Source organism: Dendrobium catenatum, unplaced genomic scaffold (genome assembly GCF_001605985.2).
Source record: "Dendrobium catenatum unplaced genomic scaffold, ASM160598v2 fragScaff_scaffold_1391, whole genome shotgun sequence".
Taxonomy (NCBI): Eukaryota; Viridiplantae; Streptophyta; class Magnoliopsida; order Asparagales; family Orchidaceae; genus Dendrobium; species Dendrobium catenatum.
In genome coordinates this window covers 1,027,752-1,050,548 of record NW_021319853.1, presented here as the reverse complement: position 1 = coordinate 1,050,548, position 22,797 = coordinate 1,027,752, and the positions used below count along the sequence as shown (strand labels likewise).

Here is a 22,797-nt window from a genome sequence, read left to right as displayed (position 1 = left end):
ATACACAACGTACCCCTCGGCCTACTTCCCCATGAATGGCCGATCCTGAGCAAGATCATGGATTCGTCTATGATAATCAAGGACTAGTGGATATTCTTTGTTCCTCCTTCTTCGACATCAAATGGGAGATTGATCAATCCGCCGAAGACTACATCAACCGGATCTTCTTCTCCTTGACTACCGTTCTCGACAAACATCAGCGTCTCGTCCAGTGGCAAATCCTCCATCCTCCACCGACCACCTCCTTCCCAATTAACTTTTCTTTGGACAAAGCTGTAAGCGCCTTCTGTATTTTAGTAGCATCATTATTGTTGCACAAATTAATCTTCTGCTAAAGCCCTCAAGAGTGTGAGTGAAAGAAACTCAAGGTGCTTGCTCTAATTGTTAACAGGTGGATTTTTGTTACTTGTGCATCTAGCTTTACGATAATTTTGATGTTATTTTAATTGTCCTTCTAACCTATGTTGTAATCATATTCCAAAGCAAAACGACAACTAAAAAATCCTAGAATCTAATCTTGTGAATATTAATTTTAAAATTGGCAAGCTTAAATTTTTTATTAAATTCCTGCAATTCCTTTTTGTTTCACATCATTAACCTTCTGCACGCTTATGGTCATTATTAAAGTATTTTTTTTCTTCTCATAAATACATTGCTTATTCAAACTGAGCTCACATATTCTGCAAAATTATTATCTTAATCTTTTTTCTATCTACTACTCCTTAAAGAGTAGATGATGATGAAAAAGGACTAGATGGGGGATTGCATATAAAAATAAAACCAACCAGCAATCGAGGAGATGGGGGATTGAATCTGCAAATGATGGGCAGAAGAATGGGAAGTGTATAGGAAGGCAAAACAAGAGAGAAGTGAACATAATTCCAAGAGATGAAAGCAGGCTGAGGTGTTGGAATGCATATGTGTCACAAGAGTCCATCAGAGTACGGATGAGGATAGAGAAGATTAGTGTGATAGAAATCATAGAGGAGAAGGTTTCATAAGAAAGCGTGGCTTTATGATTTAATAGGAAAAGGATTTAAAGTGATGATCAATAACGGAATAGTAACTCAATATTGAAATTTGAGAAATTTAGATAATAATAATCTAGATATTTGTCAATTTGGTTGCTATTAAATTATCATAATTAACACAAATAACAATATCTTGATTAGCATATTTTATAATTAACAACAAACCAAATAATTATCACCTTCATCTAAATGACAATGCCATTTAAATAACCTTAAGCCAAACATACCCTAATGATGCTGACTGCAAAATAGATAGGACACCAAGTCATGGTACGGTCAAAACAATGCAATGCCTAATTGTTAAATCTTTAAAAAAAAAATTTGGCGGAAAGGTTATTCCTACTTTTGTTAAGACAATTTGACCAATCCTGATCCCTCTTGAAAGAGTAGGCTTAGGGTTGTATACAAACTGAGCGTTTGACAAAGTACTCATGGCTCAGCTAAATTATAGCTCGTTCGTAATCGTTTGATTTAAGTAATCAAACAAGAAAGAATTAAAAAAAAAAATACTTGATCGTTAAATAAACAAGTTTGAACAAATATGTGTTTAACTCGTTTATATTCATTAATGACATCATTTAATGCTCGTGAACAAGCTCGATACTAAGCTCATTAAGAAACTCAATTCATGTTTGATACAAAGATCGTGAACAAGCTTGTTTATAAATAACATTTGGAACTAAATATATTTATGATGATTAGCCTAAATCTTTATTTGATATATTTTCATATAATTTTAGTTTATTATAATAAATGATTCTTATTTTAAAAAATATATATATACATATTTTTTTGTTATACCTTTTCATTAGAATGAATTTCTTCATAAATAAAAGGTATTTGTTCATATTTGATGGATTGTTTGTTTAAAATATTTATAAACAATCTTGTTTATAAGAAGAATCATTTTTTAATATCGTTTATTGATGAACGGACTCGTTTAATAGCTCGAGAACACTCACTAGATATGTTCGTGAATGGGCTCATTTAGTAGCTCACTAGATAAGTTGGTAAATAGGCTCTACAACAATTATTTGTCAGCGGGCTCAATAAGACTCTTTTGTTAAAGCTAAAGAATATATAGAAAGTAAGCTTGTTAATAGCACAATAAAGCTCATTTGTTTAAAACTGGATAAGTATAGAATGAAGAGAACACAAAAGAAACATGAACATCTATCACTTTAAATGAACCAAGTTTGAACAAAAATAAAAAGCTCAAATTGAGCTCGAATTGAACTTGAACAAACTAATAATAAATGAGCTAAAATATGAACAAGCATCTGCTCAGCTCGGCTCGATTTATTTGTAGCCCTATTTAGACTTTTAATTGGCTGACATTCAGGCTACAGTTGAGGAACAAATAGTTAGTAGAAAAGAGGTCGATTAGTTGCTCACAATCATCCATTGCAATCAGGGCAAAAAAACTGCCAACATTTGTATTTTCGGTGATGCTAAGCTAAGGTAGTTGAGAAGAATATCCTATCCTTGGTAAGCTTGAGCAGATTATCAAGATAAGTCAATCAATTATGGACCAAGTAGAAACCAAAAAAGGTACAATAAAGTGCAAGCGCAGTTGACTTTATGATAATGTTTGCTTCTTTAGAGTTGGCTAGATGGGGAAAACTCTAGCTGTTGGAAAGAAGATTAGGCTCAGTAAAGGGAATGCTCAAGATGATGGTAGTGATAAAAATTCCGCAAGCTGTACTTCAACGTAGTCGGGCCATTATGTAGTCATCAAGAAGTTAGTGTTAGTCATTCTCTCGGTGCTCTCAAATAGTTAACGGGCAGTTCCTTGTTGCTTGGTTCTTTTATTTCTTCTATCTTTAAGGCCAACAACCCTACAACTCAGTTTTTAATTTAACTCATCTGTTAAGAGTTAGGACTGACTTCAGAGCATCTACCTCTTAATTCTTTTCCCCCATCTATAATTTTCTATGGGTGAGTTTAACATCTTTTCCACCAAGTCTAAGACAAGAAAAATAAAAGAATAACAGTCAACTTCAGTCCTATCTGCATATTATTGTTTCCACAAAGTAGTTATAAGTTGTCATGCCATTTCATACACAAAGGTTTTAAGTCCACTTCTGCAGAGAGTGAATCAAAGAAATGAGCGAAAAAAATAAATAAATACTTCGTAGATCAATATCACAGTAAGCACAGATCAATATGCTAAAAATAGAATAAGTAGACAAGACTGCTAAATTCCGATCTCCACTACCTAAGACTTTCACATGAAACGATCAACCTTTGACACATCATTGTTGCTTGTAACTTAGATTTAAAAAGGCCACAAAAAATTAACATTTCTATGAAACCTTAAGAAATTTTACATTTGATCAAGACGGTAGCTTTTTTATGCTATAAAATTTTACATAAAGAAAAAAGAATTTATAAACAAAAACAGCATACCATTCAAAAGTGAAGATCTTTCTTTGGTATCCCTAAACTGACGCAGACATTGGAAGAAGCGGCACAAATAAGGGAAGACCAGGACTAAAGGTATCGCAATAGAGTGACTACCACATATGGAATCAGCTTCAAACCATGCAATGGTAGCAACCTGGAAATCATCAAATTAATTAAATGCAATTGCAAAGCACAGTAAACATAGAAGAGCATCTCAGAAAGCTGTGTGTACGAGAAAGATAACTGAACTTAAAAAGCTTACAATATAAATACTAAAAAATTGAATGCCAATAGGTTTAAATGATCTAATTGAAACTCAAAAAAGGAAGATAACAAGAATCAACAAGAAAAAAGACGCAAATTAAAGACCTAAATTTCTTCTATTGAATTTGCATGTGAGATAAATCAGAGTAATTTTCTGTATTTGTCTAATAAGATGTCAATTAAGAGTTTGTGAATTAATTTTTTTGCATTATTGAATTAGTGAGTTAAAGATACTTGCTTCAATGGAAGCTTTTTTCGCTTTACCAGCAATTTCAATTCTACCATAATAGTTATTGCCTAGTCAGAAGCAACTCATTCCCTTAAACACATAGAGGAGTGCAAGACTGCAAGTGTCAGTTCAAACTAGGACCATCAATTATTGGTCCTGGGTTTGGTGAAAATGGACAAAACAGACTAGTTTATAACCATAGAATCATATGACAGCTCACACAGGTTGACTGCCATCCACGTTTGAACCACTTTAATAAGATGTATTTAAATGTCAAGTTGACTCCAAACCCAATCTAAAGCAAATGTAGACCCTTTAGCTCTAATGTTTTCTAGCCCCCAGTATTAACAAAAAATCAATTCAGGGTGCATAAATGTATGAATTACGGCACAAATTATGAAGCAAATTTGTTTCCAATCAAATAAACTTTAATTTATTTATCAACCTAACGTCTCACAGGAAGCCACCACTGGAGTTCAGACTGATCTTATAATGTCACTATTTAGCTAAGTATTTATCACCTTAAAAGTATTGAAGGACTTCCATGTCATTTTCACACTTTCTCTTGTTATTTTAATTAACTAAATTATTTGGTTAATGTGTCATTTTAATTCATGCTGAGGATTATTTAGTCCTCATACTAAAGATCAACTCCTATAAACAGTTTCCTTAGAACCGCATTAGTGTTCGGATGATTTTAGAAATTTTATTGACTTTAAATGTAGGCAAACTGCCAGCTTGCTATTACATTTTTTTATTATTCACTGTTCAGCTGATTCAGGATGGTGATAGAAAATACTTTCGCAAGTAATCCAAGAGGAAATATTTGAGTTCGCAAGCAACCCCAGCAATAATTGGCCCAAAACAGGAAAAAAACAAGAAAAACCTGGATGAAATCAAACTAAAAGAGATAGATTGTGATAGAAGAATCAAAACAAACAACCTCCAAACAAGATACAATTGATCCTCAATTCGAGAGGAGTATCGTCTCTCCCAAATCTCTAGATTGTGGATCTAGAGCCCAAGACACCAAGGAGACTCTAAGAGAACAACTCAAATCATGCATAACCCTAACCCTAAACAAACCATACTATTAATACATTAATTCCCTAATTCAAACATCAAAAATTCAAAATTTTCCTCTCTACCAAGCTGCCCAACCCTCTCTCCTTAATTTCCTCCTAGTGGGGCCCACTAGTTTGGGCGGAAAGAACCAAGGGAGGCGGAACTTGTCCTCCTCCTATAAACTTGAGCCGGCCTTTGGACCGGCTGGGCCAATTCAGGTTGAACCGGCCTATCAGATGGCTATTCAGCTGATTCAAGATCCCATCCGTTCTTTCTTTCAGCTCTCATCACAAAAACTCTTCCATTCTCATTTCTAATATCCCCTACTCTACCCACTAACCAAACACATAATAATTACTATAGTCCAACCCCTTCAGATTTCATGCCAAGGATACATCGACAAACCATTTTCTTTTTCCCTCCTTATTGACTATAACACCTCACAGCTGAATCTTCTTTTCAACCTTGCCATCATTTCATCCATCTCCAACCCAAGGCAAGAATCATAAGGACTCCATCTTCCAATGAGCTGTGACATCTTGTAAATTGAATGCTTGCAGATAATATGGTCATTAAACAAAAGAAAATGCTAATCGCTTAAAATTAAGTCAATATTGAAAAATCAAAAGGATATAATGCTAACAATGATGTTTCACGGTGCTCTAGACTTACTCCAATATATGAAAAATGAAAGCAAGAAGCTGAAATTTTAAAACTAAGAATTGCTTCTGTTAAAGTGATTCAAGGAACAAACCATCATTAAGAAATAATAGCAGTTTGAATAATTGACATTCTAATTGTAGTAACCTTAGCTATAAATATCAGACTTCAAATGATGTGCCAAAATCATGTATTATTTAGCAACCAAGGTGTTCAAGAAGCAAACAATCTAGCAGGAAACCTGGTTCATAATCTGTGGTGGAGTCACTGAAACATTCATAAAACTGACACTAAAGTAGTTGGAATCAGGTGGATAACAACGAATGAATCAGGTATAAGACATGAATTGGGTTTTTGACAAGAAATGGAAGGATAAAGATTTAAAGTTGACTGCCAAATAGTTAGAATTAAGCAAATGAATGAAGTAGCAATCTTAAAAAATAATAAACATATGTGAATAGGAATCTTTACAACATAACAAGTATAAGACTAACATAAACAAGACCAAGAGATGCGAGTCATCAAAGGAATCTTGCCTACTTGCTAGTTCCCAATCCCATGACATTCTCTGGAAACTCTTTGACAAGACTTCCAAGCCACAATCTATTATGAGCAGTTATTTACGAAGGAAAACGAGATACCAGTTAGTTCTCTGATGTTGGAATGTCAATCGAGTTGCTTAAAAGATAGCTCGAAATTGTTCATTATGCATACCACTCTCAGCAAACCCAAACCAGATACAGCAACCACCACAAAAACAAATCATGCATCCCATTAACGGCCTTCCACGACCCACCCACAAAAATGGCCATAACTGCACACTTCCAAAATGATTCAAACAAAATACTAAACCAATCCTCAAAACCAGATCATTTATCATAAACAACATGTACGCGCCGCCCGGAACAGCTGCTTAAATAAAAACCAAAACCAATTGGCTCAATCAGCAATAGCCGCAACACAAACTATCACAAGATAATCATGAAACAAATAATTATTAACTACAAAACCGATGTTCGATTATGAAAAATAAATATTAGAAAAAAAGAATTTACACAAGTCAAATTCACAGTTTTACAGAGGAAAAGTGATCTTGTAAAGAGAATCATGAGGATTCAAATCTCAGAAGGTTAAGATGACAACAAAGATGATGGACAGTAATTGCTTAGAAAAAAATTTCCACACCTGATGATTTACCATCCGACAAATGGATCGCTCCAGATCTGAGAGCACCTGCTAAGCAATTATGTCATAAATGGTTATCTTCTCTAAATAGAAAAAATTGATAAAGATAAAAGTGTAACTGATACAAATACAGTATTATACCAACTGAAAGAATTTCAATATTTGCACAAAAGATGACACAAAGCAGGGAACATCAGCTTGAAATAATATTTGAGCAAACTAAAAAGAGAGCTCATATTTGACCTCAGTTTTAATGCAATCACTTTGCACTAAAGCTTGCGATTCCACTTAGCCATGGACCTTCAATTTCCTATATACCATACTACCACAGCCTAGTCAGTCCTCAAGGGACACAGTAAGGCACGATCTAGCCTATATTCATGCCTCCTTTGGGGAATCTATACCTAATCACCTAGGAAGCATGCCTGCACTAGATCTTGGTAGCTCATAATCTAAGCATGGCTTGATTTGACCCATGAAGATCCCTCCTGAGCTAAACCTAACATACCTTAGTCTATCTTAGCACTCTACTTTGTCTAGCTTTGCTTTATGGGTTGGCCTGTCTAAAATTATCTTGACAACTTTTGTATTAATTGACCTAGCTAACCACTTTCCTTAAGTAGGTATAATTAGTCAAGACTTGACACCGAGTCAAACTCAATCCTAGAACACTCCAGTTTACATATTGAGTGTATCTTATACACCAAATTTGTTTGAACTCATATTATTCCTTTGGCCCCTAATCAGCCTAATTTTGATGCAATCAAGCAAGCACATAAATCAATTCTAACCTATGAACCAACTATCTTGCTTGCGCCACAAATAACCCTACCTTGACCTAATGGACTCTAGATTCGCCTAAATGGTCAACCTTGCTCAATAACCTACCGTAATTAATCCTTAAGTAAAATCCAAGCTACTTAACCCATTCAGAGACCTAGCCTCAACCTAGGGAAACTAACCTAGTCAACTAGAAATCTAAGATCCTATATTGACTCCATGGAGCCTAGGGAGAGGGACCTACCAATTCAACCTAAGTACCCAAGGTCAACACCCCAATCCTAAATAGGTCAATCCTAGATTAAATCAAGGATTAACCAACCCAAGTAGACCTAGAACTCACCTAGCCAAGCCTAGCTAACATGACTTAAAAAAATACTTGGGTCTTCTATGTTAGCAAACCCCTAGTACATGTGTATATCACATGTCTCTTGCAACATCTAAGCATCAAGCCCAAGCCCTAGAACCCAATTCCTAAAGCTCTGGAACCACCTAAATATCAAAAAATCTTAGAAAACCATCTCCCAATTTCCAAACACTAAACCAACATCAAATCTTGCCAATCATTTGATACGTGATTTTAAAGCGAGTAATTTCAACTAAAAACTCAGATTGAGCCATAATAACAAACTATTTCTTACTCATAAAATTCTGAGAATAACTTCACTAAATCTACAAGTTTATGGATTATTTATTTAAGCAATATTATGATTTTAATATTTTATAATATATATAAGTCATTACATATGATCAATAATTTTTTTAAGAAAATAACCAAATTAATTATCTAATATAATACGATCATTTTCAACATATAGTTTTAATGCCATGCATTTTCAAAAATAATAAAAATCTTTGAGTGCATTTCAATGAATTTTTCAAGCATTTTAAAATTATAAAAATACATATATAATTTCTAAAATTCTGTGAATTAATCTTATGATGCTAGGACATTGCTCTTAGCCTCTGAAAAATCATTTATGACATTTTGGATGTTTCTAAGAATGCATTTTCCTATTTTCAAGCATATTTCATATTTTTAAAAATTATTAACAAAGCATATCGCTTTCTGAAATCAAGAAAAATTTTCATAGTTTCAAGACACTATCTATGAGCATTGAAAGTTATCTCTATCATTTTTAAAAAATTTAGATATTACATCCATTAGTCCTTTTAAAATTATTTTAAAACAAAATATTAAGTAATATTATTTAAATAATTTTAATGTTGATTTAATCATATCTTAGAGTTAAAAAAAATTCATTTCACCATATCGATATACTTCTAAATTATATTCTTAAATTTTTTAAATAATTACCTTATACATGTCCATATTTTAAATTAAAATTTTTATAAAAATATTACTGACACACATACAGATATATACAGTAGCGGAACCACGTTTGGCTCAGGGGGGGCAATTCCTATTTAGATGGAACTTTATTTATTAAAATACTTTTAGTTTTTAGAAACACTATTCAAAACTGCTTGATTAAAGAGAATGAAATTTCTATTTAGATAAAACATTATTTAAAGAGGAAAGAACGTGTAGAGATCGACTTGACCGATCTCCCAGCTGATCCTGGACTCCGACCTTCAATATCGAGTTCTGATGTGAATGATAGGGGCAAAATTCGAATAACTTATCTTTTGAAGGGACTCCATCAACCGAGAACTCATGAATTCCCTCAAACATTAATATAAAATATTGCACGTAGGTTTAACCATAAATTGTTTGAAGAATATGTTGATTGGTTAGAGTACAACGTATAGAAAGATGCTATTTTTTGTCTTTATTGCTATCTATTCAAGCCCTAAAAATAAATTATGAAAGGCCAAGTTGATGGAGACTCATTTATTGAGGAAGAATTTAGAAATTGGAAGAAGAAAGAAAAACTACTTGGTCACGGTGAGGAGCATAATAGTGAACATAGCAAAGCAAGATAAAAATGCGAAAATTTATTGAAGAATTAAAAACACAAACTTGTTGCATTATGATTGAGCAAAGAGTATAAGAACAAAAATGATTACAGGGTCATGTTAACTACTGCAATAAATTATGTTCAATTTCTCTTATATCAAGGATTATCATTTCGTAGGCATGACGAGTCATTGGGGTCAATTAATCGAGGAAATTATTTGGAGCTTCTTGATTTCCTTGCTAACAATAATGATGAAATTAAAAAGGTTGTCTACATATGCAAGCTATAATGTAAAGTTAACTTCACCAAAAATTTAGAAATAAATTTGTTATGATATTATTGTTGAAACTTTGGCACATATTATGTGTCACACCCCAGTTTGGCCTACCCCTTAACGGTCAATCTAGAGTATAACAGAAAAGGAAAATCTAAATCGGTTCCTTCATACTAACACCAATTCTGAGTCACTACTTTCAGAATAGAGTGAGTAAAAAAAATCTATTTAGATTCTCATAACTTACCAACCTGTTCAATTCCATAATTAATAATGGGAAGAATATAATGTCTCTTAATGAACATCAAATATAATGAAAGTAAATACAGAGTTCTATTAAAACTTTTAATATTCATTCACATAACCCAAAAAGGCTGTACATTTAGCATTCAAATCTTATTTTAGATCTCTTTGCACACCCAAAACATATATACACCAAAAGAACGGTCACCTCTTTTTATTGTCCCAAGGATTCCTTCCCCTTTCCTGCAGTACAACCACTGCTAACGAGCTAGGCTCAATGAAATACACAAGTAATTTATAAGAAATAATAATAAACAAATAAGAAATGCTTAACAATGTTAACATAGTTAAAACACATATTGAAATGTCATATTGACCTTATAAGTGCTTAGCTTAGTAGTATTATTCATCTTACCAAAATTATTTAACATTCTTAAACAAGTCATATAATGGCTATAAGCTTTTGCACCTTTTCAACGTTCCAATTCGAGGTTGTCTAACTTCCAAACTTTTTAGAATGGAAGCTGTTATCTCATTCAGGGATGAATCAAATTTCCCAACTTCTAGAATTGATAGTGTAGGCTTACCTCATTGGGTATTTCGCATTTATTTTGAGCGGGCTTATTCCCCACATATAACTTATTTTACTTTTCATATAATCATCATTTTTAGCCCTAATGACATATGCTTTTAATGACATAGTTGTGCTTTAGCTGCTCTTCAGCTGCCCTTTAACAACCCTTTAATTGCACTTTAGGTGCCCTTTAGTTGCGCTTCAGTTGCGCTTTTTGCTCATTCACTGTTTATGAATATTTACCCTTTTATGTTTATGAAATCATTAACATTAATAAAGATTGCTCTCAACATAACAATTCTATACATATTCGGCCATGTTCATACAAAATAACTAAAATAAACTGAAATACCTGTGGTTATAAGCAAAATAAAATCAAGATGAACAATAATAAAACATTTACTAACTCTTATAACCTTGTTTGGGTATCTCACCTCGCTAGGAATTTGTTATCCTAAACTTTGTCTTCTTTTTCTCTTGTATACAAGCTCAATTGTACTCTTTCTCATTCCATTAAATCCTTATCTTGATGACTTCATCAAAACTGCACTTCAAACAGCATAACACTAATTTTAGCAAGTAATTCAGTATTTAAACGGACTTCCAGAATTTCAACCGTAATGGTAACCATTTCTAATTTCTTTTTCCTTAATTGTGTTGTCTGAAACTTATCTTAACAGCAGCTTACAACAACCACCCCCCAAGCAGCAACTCCCTCTCCTTAACTTGCGGCTTGAAAACTTCTAATGTTCTATGTCCAGAGAGGGACGGGTGGGGAAAAAGAAATGTTAATGCCTCAATAGAACAGACTAACTCCAATAACCCTTCCATTCATTCTCATCCATACGATCCCATCAGCTTTATGCATGTTGATTTAAGTGGAACTGCTCGTAACTCCACCAACTCTTCTATTCATTCCTAGCCATAGGATCCCATCAGCTTTATGCATGTTAATTTAAGTGGAATTGCTACACTACAGTACGTAATAAGGATCTATACATTAAAGTTATGCTAATTAGATACTTTAACTAATACTCAATATTTAAGTTAACTTCTAATTAAATTATACTTAACAACTATACAATTAATCAAATAGTTAAAGAATTTTACTTCTGTATGTCAACATGTTCGAATAAAAAAAAAAGAACTTTTTTACTTACATTCATTTTGGATATTTTGGGTATTATAATTCATTCCACCTTATAAAAATTTCATCCTCGAAATTCCTTAGCTTAATGATCATCAAACAGTTGAGGAAACTTGAGGCGAATTTCTTCTTCTCTTTCCCAAGTTGCCTCCTTTTCTGGTATGTATTTCCATTTCACTTTAACATAAGGAATTTGACGATTCTTGAGCTGTTTAGTATCAAAATCAAGTATTTCTTCTGGTTCTTCAATATAAGTCATATTTTTTTGTAGATTAATTTCGTCATGTGAGATTCTCTGATGAACATCTGTAACCTATTTTCTTAGCAATGACACATAAAAAACATTATGAATATCTAACATATCTGCTGGAAGAGCAAGTCTATTAGCATTCTTTCCAATTCTTTCAGTAATTTTAAAAGGTCCTATATATCTAGGATACAATTTGCCTCCCTTACCAAATCTAGCTATACCCTTCATAAGTTTAACCTTCAAGAATACAAAGTCACCCACTTCAAACTCTACTGCTCTATGCTTGAGGTCATAATACTTTTGCTGACGATCCTGGGCAGCTTTTAATCTGTCTCTAATTAATCTGATTTTCTCTGTTGCTTCATCAACTAATTATGGACCCATTAGTTGTCTTTCTCCTACTTCAACCCAAGTTAAGGAAGTTCTACATTTTCTACCATAAAGTGATTCATATGGCGCCATTTGTATACTAGATTGATAGCTATTGTTGTAGGCAAATTCTATTAATGGTATGTGATCTTCCCAACTACCTTTGAAATCCAAAATACATAATCTCAATAAGTCTTCAAGTACTTGGATGGTTCTTTCAGATTGACTATCAGTCTGAGGATGAAAAGCTGTACTGAAATGCAGATTTGTGCCCAAGCTTTCTTGAATGTTTTTCCACAACCTAGAAGTAAATCGACCATCTCTATCTGAGACAATAACTTTTGGAATGCCATGTAATATGACAATCTCTTTTACATGCAATCGTGCCAATTTGTCTATTGAATCAGTTTGCTTGATAGGAAAAAAGTGAGCTGATTTCATTAGTATATCAATAATCACCCAAATGCTGTCATGTCCCTGTTTGGATCTCGGAAATCCCATAATAAAATCCATTGCAATGTCTTCCCACTTCCACACAGGGATAGGTAATGATTGTAGTAAGCCACTGGGTCGCTAGTGTTCTGCTTTCACCATTTGACATGCTTCACAATTAGCTACATATTCTGCAATTTCTTTCTTTATACCTGGCCACCATAACACTAATTTCAACTCTTTATACATCTTGGTACTGCCTGGATGAACTGTATAGCCAGAATGATGAGCTTCTTGCAAAATATCTCTTCTCAACTCTAGTCACTGGGTTACCCACAACTAGGATTTATGCCTAATGATTCCATCAACATCAACAGAAAGATCAGGTCTTTTCCCTGACTGGATCTGCTCTATTAATTTTGAAGATTCACTACTAAGCGCTTGAACTTCTTTGATATGATCTGTTAAAGTGGGCTTTACGGTCATTTGATGCAAACATTCAACATTTTTAAAATCTCTAATATCCAATTGCAGATTTTTCATTTCCTTAATCAGTTGAACCTCTTGAGTAATCAACCAGTTCATCATTCCTATAGACTTGCGACTCAAAGCATCAGCTATGATATTGGCTTTTCCTGGACAATATTGTATATCCAAATCATAATCTTTAATGAGTTCCAACCATCTTCTTTGTCACAAGTTTAATTCTTTCTGTTAAAATATGTATTTTAGACTCTGGTGATCAGTGAAAATTTCACATTTTACCCCATATAGATAATGTCTCCAAATCTTCAAAGCAAATACGACTGCAACCAACTCCAAATCATGAGTGGGATAATTTCTTTCATGGGGCTTCAACTGTCGGGATGCATAAGCAATCACTCTTCTATTTTGCATTAAAACACATCCCAAACCTCTTAAAGATGCATCACTGTAAATTTGAAATCCTTATATTCCTAGGGAAGTGTCAATATTGGTGATGTAGTTAGATGTTCTTTTAATGCCTGAAAGCTATTTTCACATCCAGTTGTCCATTCAAATTTTAACTCTTTCTTCAATAGTTTGGACAAAGGCATAGCAATTTGTGAAAATCCTTTAATAAATCTTCTGTAATATCCTGCTAGTCCAAGAAAACTACGAACCTCTGTAACATTCTTTGGTATAAGCCATTCCACAATTGCTTTCACTTTCTGTGGATCTACTGAAATTCCTTCCCCATTAATAATATGTCCCAAGAAGGAAACACTTCTTAGCCAAAATTCACATTTTGAATATTTTGCATACAACTGATTTCTCCTCAATGTCTCCAAAACTATTTTTAAATGTTCAGCATGCTCCTCCTAAGTCTTTGAGTACACCAGGATGACATCAATAAAAATAATCACAAACTTATCTAAGAAGTCTTTGAAAATTCGATTCATCATATCCATACAAATAGCAGGAGCATTTGTTAACCCAAATGGCGTGACTCTAAACTCAAAATGACCATATCTAGTCCCAAAAGCTGTCTTACTGACATCTGCTTCTTTAACTCTCACTTGATGGTATCCTGATATTAAATCAATTCTGAAAAATATTGTGGCACCTGCTAACTGATCAAATAAATCATCTATTCGTGGTAATGGATATTTGTTCTTGATAGTTTGTTCAGTTCTCTATAGTCAATACACATTCTCATGGATCCATCCTTCTTCTTAACAAAAAGTACAGGTGCACTCCAAGGAGAATGACTAGCCCTGATAAATCCCTTATCCATTAATTCCTGTAATTGAGTTTTTAACTCCTGCAATTCTTTAGGAGCCATCCTATAAAGAGATTTGTAAATTGCTGATGTTGCTGACTGCAATTCTATACCAAATTCAACTTCTCTTTTAGGTGGTAATCCAGGTAATTCTCCAGGAAATACATCTGAAAATTCAGAGACAACTGGAACATTCAGCAATGTTTGAACATCTTTATTTAAGACCTCCATTTTAGCCAAAAACACTAACTCACCCCTTATGTATTTACCCATCTTCACTGCACTAATAAGAGAGGATGTTGCATTTTTCTCACAGGAGAAATAGAAAGGCTTCTCATTTGAAAATTAAATTTTATTCTCTTCTTCCAGTATTGGATTGTAGCAAAATATTTAACTAACCAATCCATCCCCAAGATGATGTCAAACATTTCAATAGGCACTATAATCAATTCTGTTGGAAATTTGTAATATTAAATATTCAAATTTATAAGGGACATCCTATTGGCAGGCCTACTATCCCCCGTTGGCATCATAACACATAAAGTAGGTGTAAAACATGCAGTCTCCACAGATAAATCAGAGCAAAATTCTTTAGAAATAAATGAATGACATGCACCAAAATCAAAAAGAACTTTACCAAACTTGTTAGAAATCAAAAGCATACATGTAACTACTTCCTCTAAATTCTTAGCCTCCTGGGGTGTAATGGCAAACACTCTAGCTTTCACAGGTTGATTATCTTTAAGATATGATGCTTCTCCTTCTAATTAAACAGGTGGTTTTCCTTGTACTTTTAGCCTTCCTTGGAACTGAGTTTTTCATGTTTGATTGCCTCCTTCCAGATATCTCTTATGTCGTACCTGTTCCTGATATCCTTGTGGCCTGATGTTCGTTCTTTTCTCTTGAGGGCAATCCATCTTGCGATGACCCATCTCACCACATTTAAAACATCTTCCAGATCCCACCAAACACTAACCAAAGTGCCTCTTCCCACATTGTTCACACAATGGTTTCTCAAGCTGACTTTGCTTTTGTTTATCATTAAACTTTAACTTCTTATTTCTGAATCGATCATCCTTTTCAAATATCTTCCTTTTTCATGGGTGTAGTTGTTCCCAATTATATTTGGGGAAATTTAGTTCATTTTCAATCCTTCTAGCTCTCTCCACTAAGATCGAAAATTCACTGATATCAAAAGGTGCAAATGCTAGTCGTAGTTGATCTCTGAGTCCTCTCAAAAATCTATGGCACTTCTCCTCCTGGGTGCTGACATAATGAGGTGCATAGAGAGACAAAGAAGTGAACTCAACTTCGTATTGCATAATTGTTTTGGAGCCTTGAGTCAGATTGAAGAATTTATCTTGCAGAGCTAATGAATGAGGAATAAACCAATCTCTGAAGACTTTCACAAAATCATCCCACTGTATATTAGTAATAGGCATCTGTCCAAATTTTTCTTTATGTTGTGCTTGCCACCATCTTTTTGCTTCTCCTTCTAAGACAAATGTAGCCAATGGTACTTTTCTATTTTAAGGACAGATGATGCCATCTAAAATCTTCCCCATCTTTAACAACCAGTCTTCCGCTACGGTTGGATCACTTGCACCCTTAAATGCTGGTGGTTTAAAAGTCTGAAATAATTTTAAATGTCGAACTACTTCACTATCATTTTTAGATTTGGATCCATCGCTAGTAAAAGATTTCTCTATAGATGCCATTTTATCTACCACTTGTGATATCAATTGTACAATATCTTGAAACTCCTTAGACTTGTTTCCCTTATACATTCATGTTTCCGTATATGGCCTGGAAGACTGACAAGTCATTCCTTCTGGCAATTCCTCAGACATATCTATCTATATACATATAGATAATTCATATAATACATATACTCATGGTAATAAACATGATCATTTAAAGCATTAAATAAGCATGTTATTGTACTAAAATGAATGCACAATTCCAATAAAACTTGATTCAACCTATAGCTCGGTATATATCATATTCATTATATATCATCCTACTTTTTCTTCTAAATCCAATTATGCTTCCCTTTTATCTTGATTTGGCTCTGATACCAATTTCTGTCACACCCCAGTTTGGCCTACCCCTTAACGGTCAATCTAGAGTATAACAGAGAAGGAAAATCTAAATCGGTTCCTTCATACTAACACCAATTCTGAGTCACTACTTTCAGAATGTAGTGAGTAAAAGAAATCTATTTAAATTCTCCTAAATTACCAACCTATCTAATTCCATAATTAATAATGCGAAGGATATAATGTCTCTTAATGAACATCAAATATAATGAAAGTAAATACAAAGCTCTATTAAAATTTTTAATATTCATTCACATACCCAAAAAGGTTGTACATTTAGCATTTAGATCTTATTTTAGATCTTTTTGCACACCCAAAACATATATACACCAAAAGAACGATCACTCTTTTTATTGTCCCAAAGGCTCCTTCCCCTTTCCTGTAATATAATCACTGCTAATGAGCTAGGCTCAATGACATACACAAACAATTCATAAGAAATAATAATAAACAAATAAGAAATGCTTAACAATGTTAACATAGTTAAAACACATATTGAAAGGTCATATTAAGCCTATAAGTGCTTAGCTTAGTAGTATTATGCATCTTACCAAAATTGTTTAACATTCTTAAACAAGTCATATAATGGCTATAAGCTTTTGCACCTTTTCAACGTTCCAATTCGAGGTTGGGTCTAACTTCCAAACTTTTTAGAATGGAAGCTGTTCTCTCATTCAGGGTTGAGTCAAATTTTCCAACTTCTAGAATTGAGTGTAGGCTTACCTCATTGGGTCTTTCGCCTTTATTTTGTGCGGGTCTATTCCCCATATATAACTTATTTCACTTTTCATATAGTAATCCTTTTTAGCCATAATGACATATGCTTTTGATGATATAGTTGTGGTTTAGCTGCTCTTCAGCTACCCCTTTAGGTGCCCTTTAACTGTCATTTAGTTTCACTTTAGGTGCGTTTTAGTTGCACTTCAGTTGCGCTTTTTGCTCATTCACTAGTTTATGAATATTTACCCTTTTATGCTTACGAAATCATTAACATTAATAAAGATTGCTCTCAACATAACAATTATATACATATTCGACCATGTTCATATAAAATAACTAAAATAAACTGAAATACATGTGGTCATAAGCAAAATAAAATCAAGATTAAGTGCAATAATAAAACATTTACTAACTCTTATAACCTTGTTTGGGTATCTCACCTCGCTAGGAATTTGTTCTCCTAAACTTTGTCTTCCTTTTCTCTTGTATACAAGCTCAATTGTACTCTTTCTAATCCCATTAAATCCTTATCTTGATGACTTCATCAAAACTGCACTTCAAACATCATAACACTAATTTTAGCAAGTAATTCAGCATTTAAACGGACTTTCAGAATTTCAACCGTAATGGTAACCATTTATAATTTCTTTTTTCTTAATTGTACTATCTGAAATTTACCTTAACAGCAGCTTACAACAACCACCCCCAAAGCAGCAACTCCCGCTCCTTAACTTGCAGCTTGAAAACTTCTAATGTTCCATGTCCAGAGAGGGACGGGTGGGGAAAAGGAAATGTTAATGCCTCAATAGAATAGACTTATCATATTATTATTATTATTATATTTACATTCCTAACTCCAAGAACCTTTCCATTCATTCTCAGTCATACGATCCCATCAGCTTTATGCATGTTAATTTAAGTGAAATTGCTCGTAACTCCACTAACTCTTTTATTCATTCCCAGCCATAGGATCCCATCAGCTTTATGCATGCTGATTTAAGTTTACAGTAAGTAATAAGGATCTATACATTAAAGTTATGCTAATTAGATACTTTAACTAATACTCAATATTTAAGTTAACTTCTAATTAAATTAAACTTAACAACTATACAATTAACCAAATAGTTAGAGTAAGAATTTTACTTCTATATGTCAACATATTCGAATAAAAAAAATGAACTTTTATACTTACATTCGTTTTGGATATTTTGGGTATTATATTATGAAAGATATTGATGACTCCTACTTCTCAATCATAGTCGATGAATCTATAGATGTTTCTACAAAAGAATAACTTGTTATTGCAATAAGATATGTAGATAAGTTGGGGCAAGTTATAGAAATGTTTATAGGCATTTCCCATTTTGCTTCAACTCATGCAATAACCCTAAAGAAAACCATTGAAAATATACTTGCAAAACACTCGTTGAGCATTCATAGAATCCATAATCAGGGTTATGATGGGGCATGCAATAAGCGAGGAAAGTTTAATGGTTTGAAGACACTTATTCTTCATGATATTCCTCAAACATTTTATGTTTATTATTTCACCCATCAACTCCAACTATGCTTGGTAGCAGTAGCGAAGAATCATTGGCAAGTGAAACATTTATTTGAGTTTACTTCTAAAATTATAAATACCATTGGGGCTTCCTATAAGAGATCAGATGCTCTTAAAGCTATTCCATATGATAAAATACTTTCAAATCTTGAAGATGACAATCTCCTAAGTGGTCAAGGTTTAAATTAAGAAACTAATTTACAGAGATTTGGTGATACTCGATAGAGTTCACATTTTCATTCTTTAATTAATATCATGAGAATGTATGATTCTGTAATTGAGATACTTGAGATTGTTAAAGAAGAACGTGTACATGATCAACAGTCGATTGAAGCAGGTATTCTGATTGATAAAATGGAATCCTTCGATTTGTTGATATATTGGGGATTACATGATGTAAGCAACTTGAAACAAAAACACAAAGAGAGAACAAAGAAATTCAACACTAGCTCTTTAGAAATTTAAGACACCACTTGGAGAACAAAATAGGCTAAATAAACAACTAAATTTCAGAATAGAAAAGAAGCGATCATCCAACAAAGCCAAAGCAAAAGAAAGTTAACAAAAGAAACAAACTAAAACAAACAAAAGCTATCCTCAGAACATCCTACTAGAGGACTCCTCACATGCACCGATTGTAGGAATATATATATTTCAGATAATGTTTAGATATGCAAACCAAAGGGTCCACCACTGCAAAGGGGTCCAACGTCCTATCAAACTCCTCCAGCAAATGCCACCAAAATAGCCAACAAATCCACTAAAAAAGCCAACAAACTTTACCAACGGAACTAGAAGAAAGATACAGGTGGAGTGGAACTTGCGGAGAGACGAAGAGATTAGAAGCCCGAGAAAAATGGTTGGAAAGAGCCCGCAGGATTTCCGGAGGGGATGAGAAAGAAGACGGACAAAGCTCGCAAGCTTTTCAAATAACCCGCAGGTCAATAGCAATTTTGCTCACAATAATTCACTACCCAAATCATCTCCAAGCATCTCATATATATAGGCAATAGGGGAGAAACTTAACAGCCCAAAAACACCTCAAATCCCATATAAAAATAATAGAAATGAAAGGCCAAAAGTCACCTTGCATGATACCCCACGAGTCACTGCCATTTCCAAGTAGAACAAGGCCACGGAACCAGCCAAATACAGAGCCAATGCCACGGTTTCAGCACAGGAAACCAGGAGTTTTTTGTTATAGAAATCCCAAACGGCACAACAATTCTCAAGGAGGAGGCCACGGTTTCAACAGCCAAGCACAGGAATCCAACAGGTAAGTCACGGTTTTCAGCAACCAAATAGCCACCACTTTTAATGAGAGAAAGGGGACCACGGGACAGAGAAACCGAAGCAATTCATGGGAGGAAAACCAGCAAAAAACCGCAGCAGCTCAAGAGGCAACAGGAAGAGGAAAAGGCAAGTTCCACTCACCCAAAAGCTTGCACACTTCAACTTTAATTTCAGAGCTAAACATCAGCTCATAATGAGCTACACCACTACTTGATAATAATGAGCTGGCACCACTAGAATTTCAACAATTAAAGATCAAACCGAAAACAGTCAAGGCCCACCCGGAATCAGAAAATAGCCCCAAAGGACAAGTTGGACCCCAAAACCGGCAAACCCAAGGCAAGCATAAACCAAACCTTTTCCTACCATGATCATTGGATTTACCACCATCATTGGATAGCATAAAAATAAAACAAAAATAGAAAATATAACTAATATTGTTCAAAACAAAAATAATGCAAAAATCTAAATGCATCATTACATATGAGTTATCATAATCATTATAAAAAAAAGATCAAGAGATAGAAAATGCAATGAAATTAGTGAAAATATATAAACAGCAACTACATATTGTAAGGAAAAATGGATGGAGTGATTGCAAGAGGAAGTGTCACATTTTTGTAGTGTATTCAAAGTTAAAGTTATAAATATAAATGATACATACAAAACTCTTCGTCGATCAATGCGAAAAGGAGAAAAATATCAAACTTACATCATTATCATGTTGAGTTATTATATATTGTGGTTTACATGTAACTTCAAGAGCTAAATAATCATTTTTCTGAATCTAGTATTGAGTTACTTCTTTTATGACATGCTTAAACTCAATTGATTCCTTCAATGCTTACGATGAGAGGAAATTGACACATCTAGCAGAATTATATCCAAGTGATTTTTCTATCATTGACCTTATGACTCTTAAAAATTAATTATGAACTTATATCATTGATATGCATACCGATGATGAGCTCTCCTCTCTAAACATTATTGTGATCATGTAAAGCAAATTGTTAAAGTAAAAAAGGATCGTGTGTATCCTCTGGTTTACAGACTTATTACTTTAGCATTAACTTTAACATTTTCTACTGCTACAGTCGAAAGAGCATTTTCTGCAATGATGGTTATCAAACATCGATTGTGTAGTAGGATGAGTGATGATTGACTCAATGATTGTCTAGTACCTTACATTGAAAAAGATGTGTTCGATTTGATTCCTAACGAGGTTATAATGCAATATTATCAAAAAATACAAAATAGATTAACGAGCTTGTAATAATTTTCAATATATCTATTATAATGAAATATAAGATTTTGCTTTGAATTATGTCTTCATTTTCTTTTATTTTTTTAAATTTGTCCATTTATATGAAATTTTTCCTCCTTAAAACGAAAGGCTGGTTTCATCCCTGGATATATAAATATATATAAGCACCCCCTACACAACACCTCTAGCATGTGTATTGTACATGTATAGATGCCTAAGCCTTAATATAACCAATTACAAAGTGATGAAATAATTAATATCTAGGTCTATGATGTATCTTTGATTATGCAATGTTGTAATAGCTTAAATTTATGATATGATATATGTCGTGATCTGAATGTGATTATACTAACCTTTGTTTTGCAGCAAATAAGGATATCAAGTCTCTGAGGATGAGTAATTATAAAATATTTATTATCTTTTCTTACTATATATATATATATAACTACTCTAGAATGACATGAGTATTGTGTAATAATGAGTTATGAGTGGGAACATAATGTTAAATTTTTTACTTTGAATTTACTCTACTAAAATTAACCCAATTTTTAAAGAAAATTGCATAACCATACTCTTGGTCTTTTTTTTTTTAAATCAAATGATACCTTATCTTCGTCTTAGTGGAGTAATTATAGCTACTTATAATCCTAGACATAGATGTGCGACCTATGTGCAGAGCCTAAGTTGATCCATTTCATATCTCAGCCTAATAAAAATGCAAATAATTAAGCTTCATATTAATGAAAATAGCTAATTAAAATCATTATATCATGATCCTAGTCACCAAGTGATGCCATGGAAGCCATAAGAATCGATCTTTGTATTAGTACGCCGAGATGGGTTTAGACCCTTTCATGACCTATGTAGGATATAAGACTATCTACAGCTTCTTGATCTTGCATGGTCACAATGGTAAGCCCAGCCCATGATATGTACCTTCCCAAGCATATATAGGTACAATCCCATATAAACCCATTTGGCCCCAAAGTCTACAATTCGTTCCCAGTTCAAACATGTATGTCAGTAAGTATTATGAGTCTAATCTGTGGCTCCCTCAAATGGTTATGGAGTGCAAGTCCTTTGATGCCCATCAAGGTAGATGCTTTTTGTGAGTATCATAAGTCCATTTTAAACATCTCCGTCCATAGGTTATGGAGTATAAGTCCCCAAACTTATCATATGTCAGGGCAGATCCCTTATGGTGTCAAGAGTCCAATCCAATCATCTCCCTCCAATGATAATTGAATTGTAAGACCCCAATAATTTAGCTTAAGATCTACATCGTTGG

General features: G+C 33.6%; 1 protein-coding gene across 4 annotated transcripts in view; it reads right to left on the bottom strand.

Annotated features, from left to right (window-relative positions):
* The window catches only part of LOC110103775 (SPX and EXS domain-containing protein 5), a 61,452-nt gene that overhangs the window by 9,400 nt on the left and 29,255 nt on the right, over positions 1-22,797 (bottom strand). For all 4 annotated transcript variants that reach the window (XM_020832604.2, XM_020832605.2, XM_020832603.2 and 1 more), the window contains exons 10-11: positions 6,841-6,888; positions 3,441-3,591 (exon numbers count right to left, since the gene is read on the bottom strand). In XM_020832604.2, coding sequence (XP_020688263.1) covers positions 3,441-3,591; positions 6,841-6,888 — 199 coding nt within the window. The remainder of the gene's footprint in view (positions 1-3,440; positions 3,592-6,840; positions 6,889-22,797) is intronic.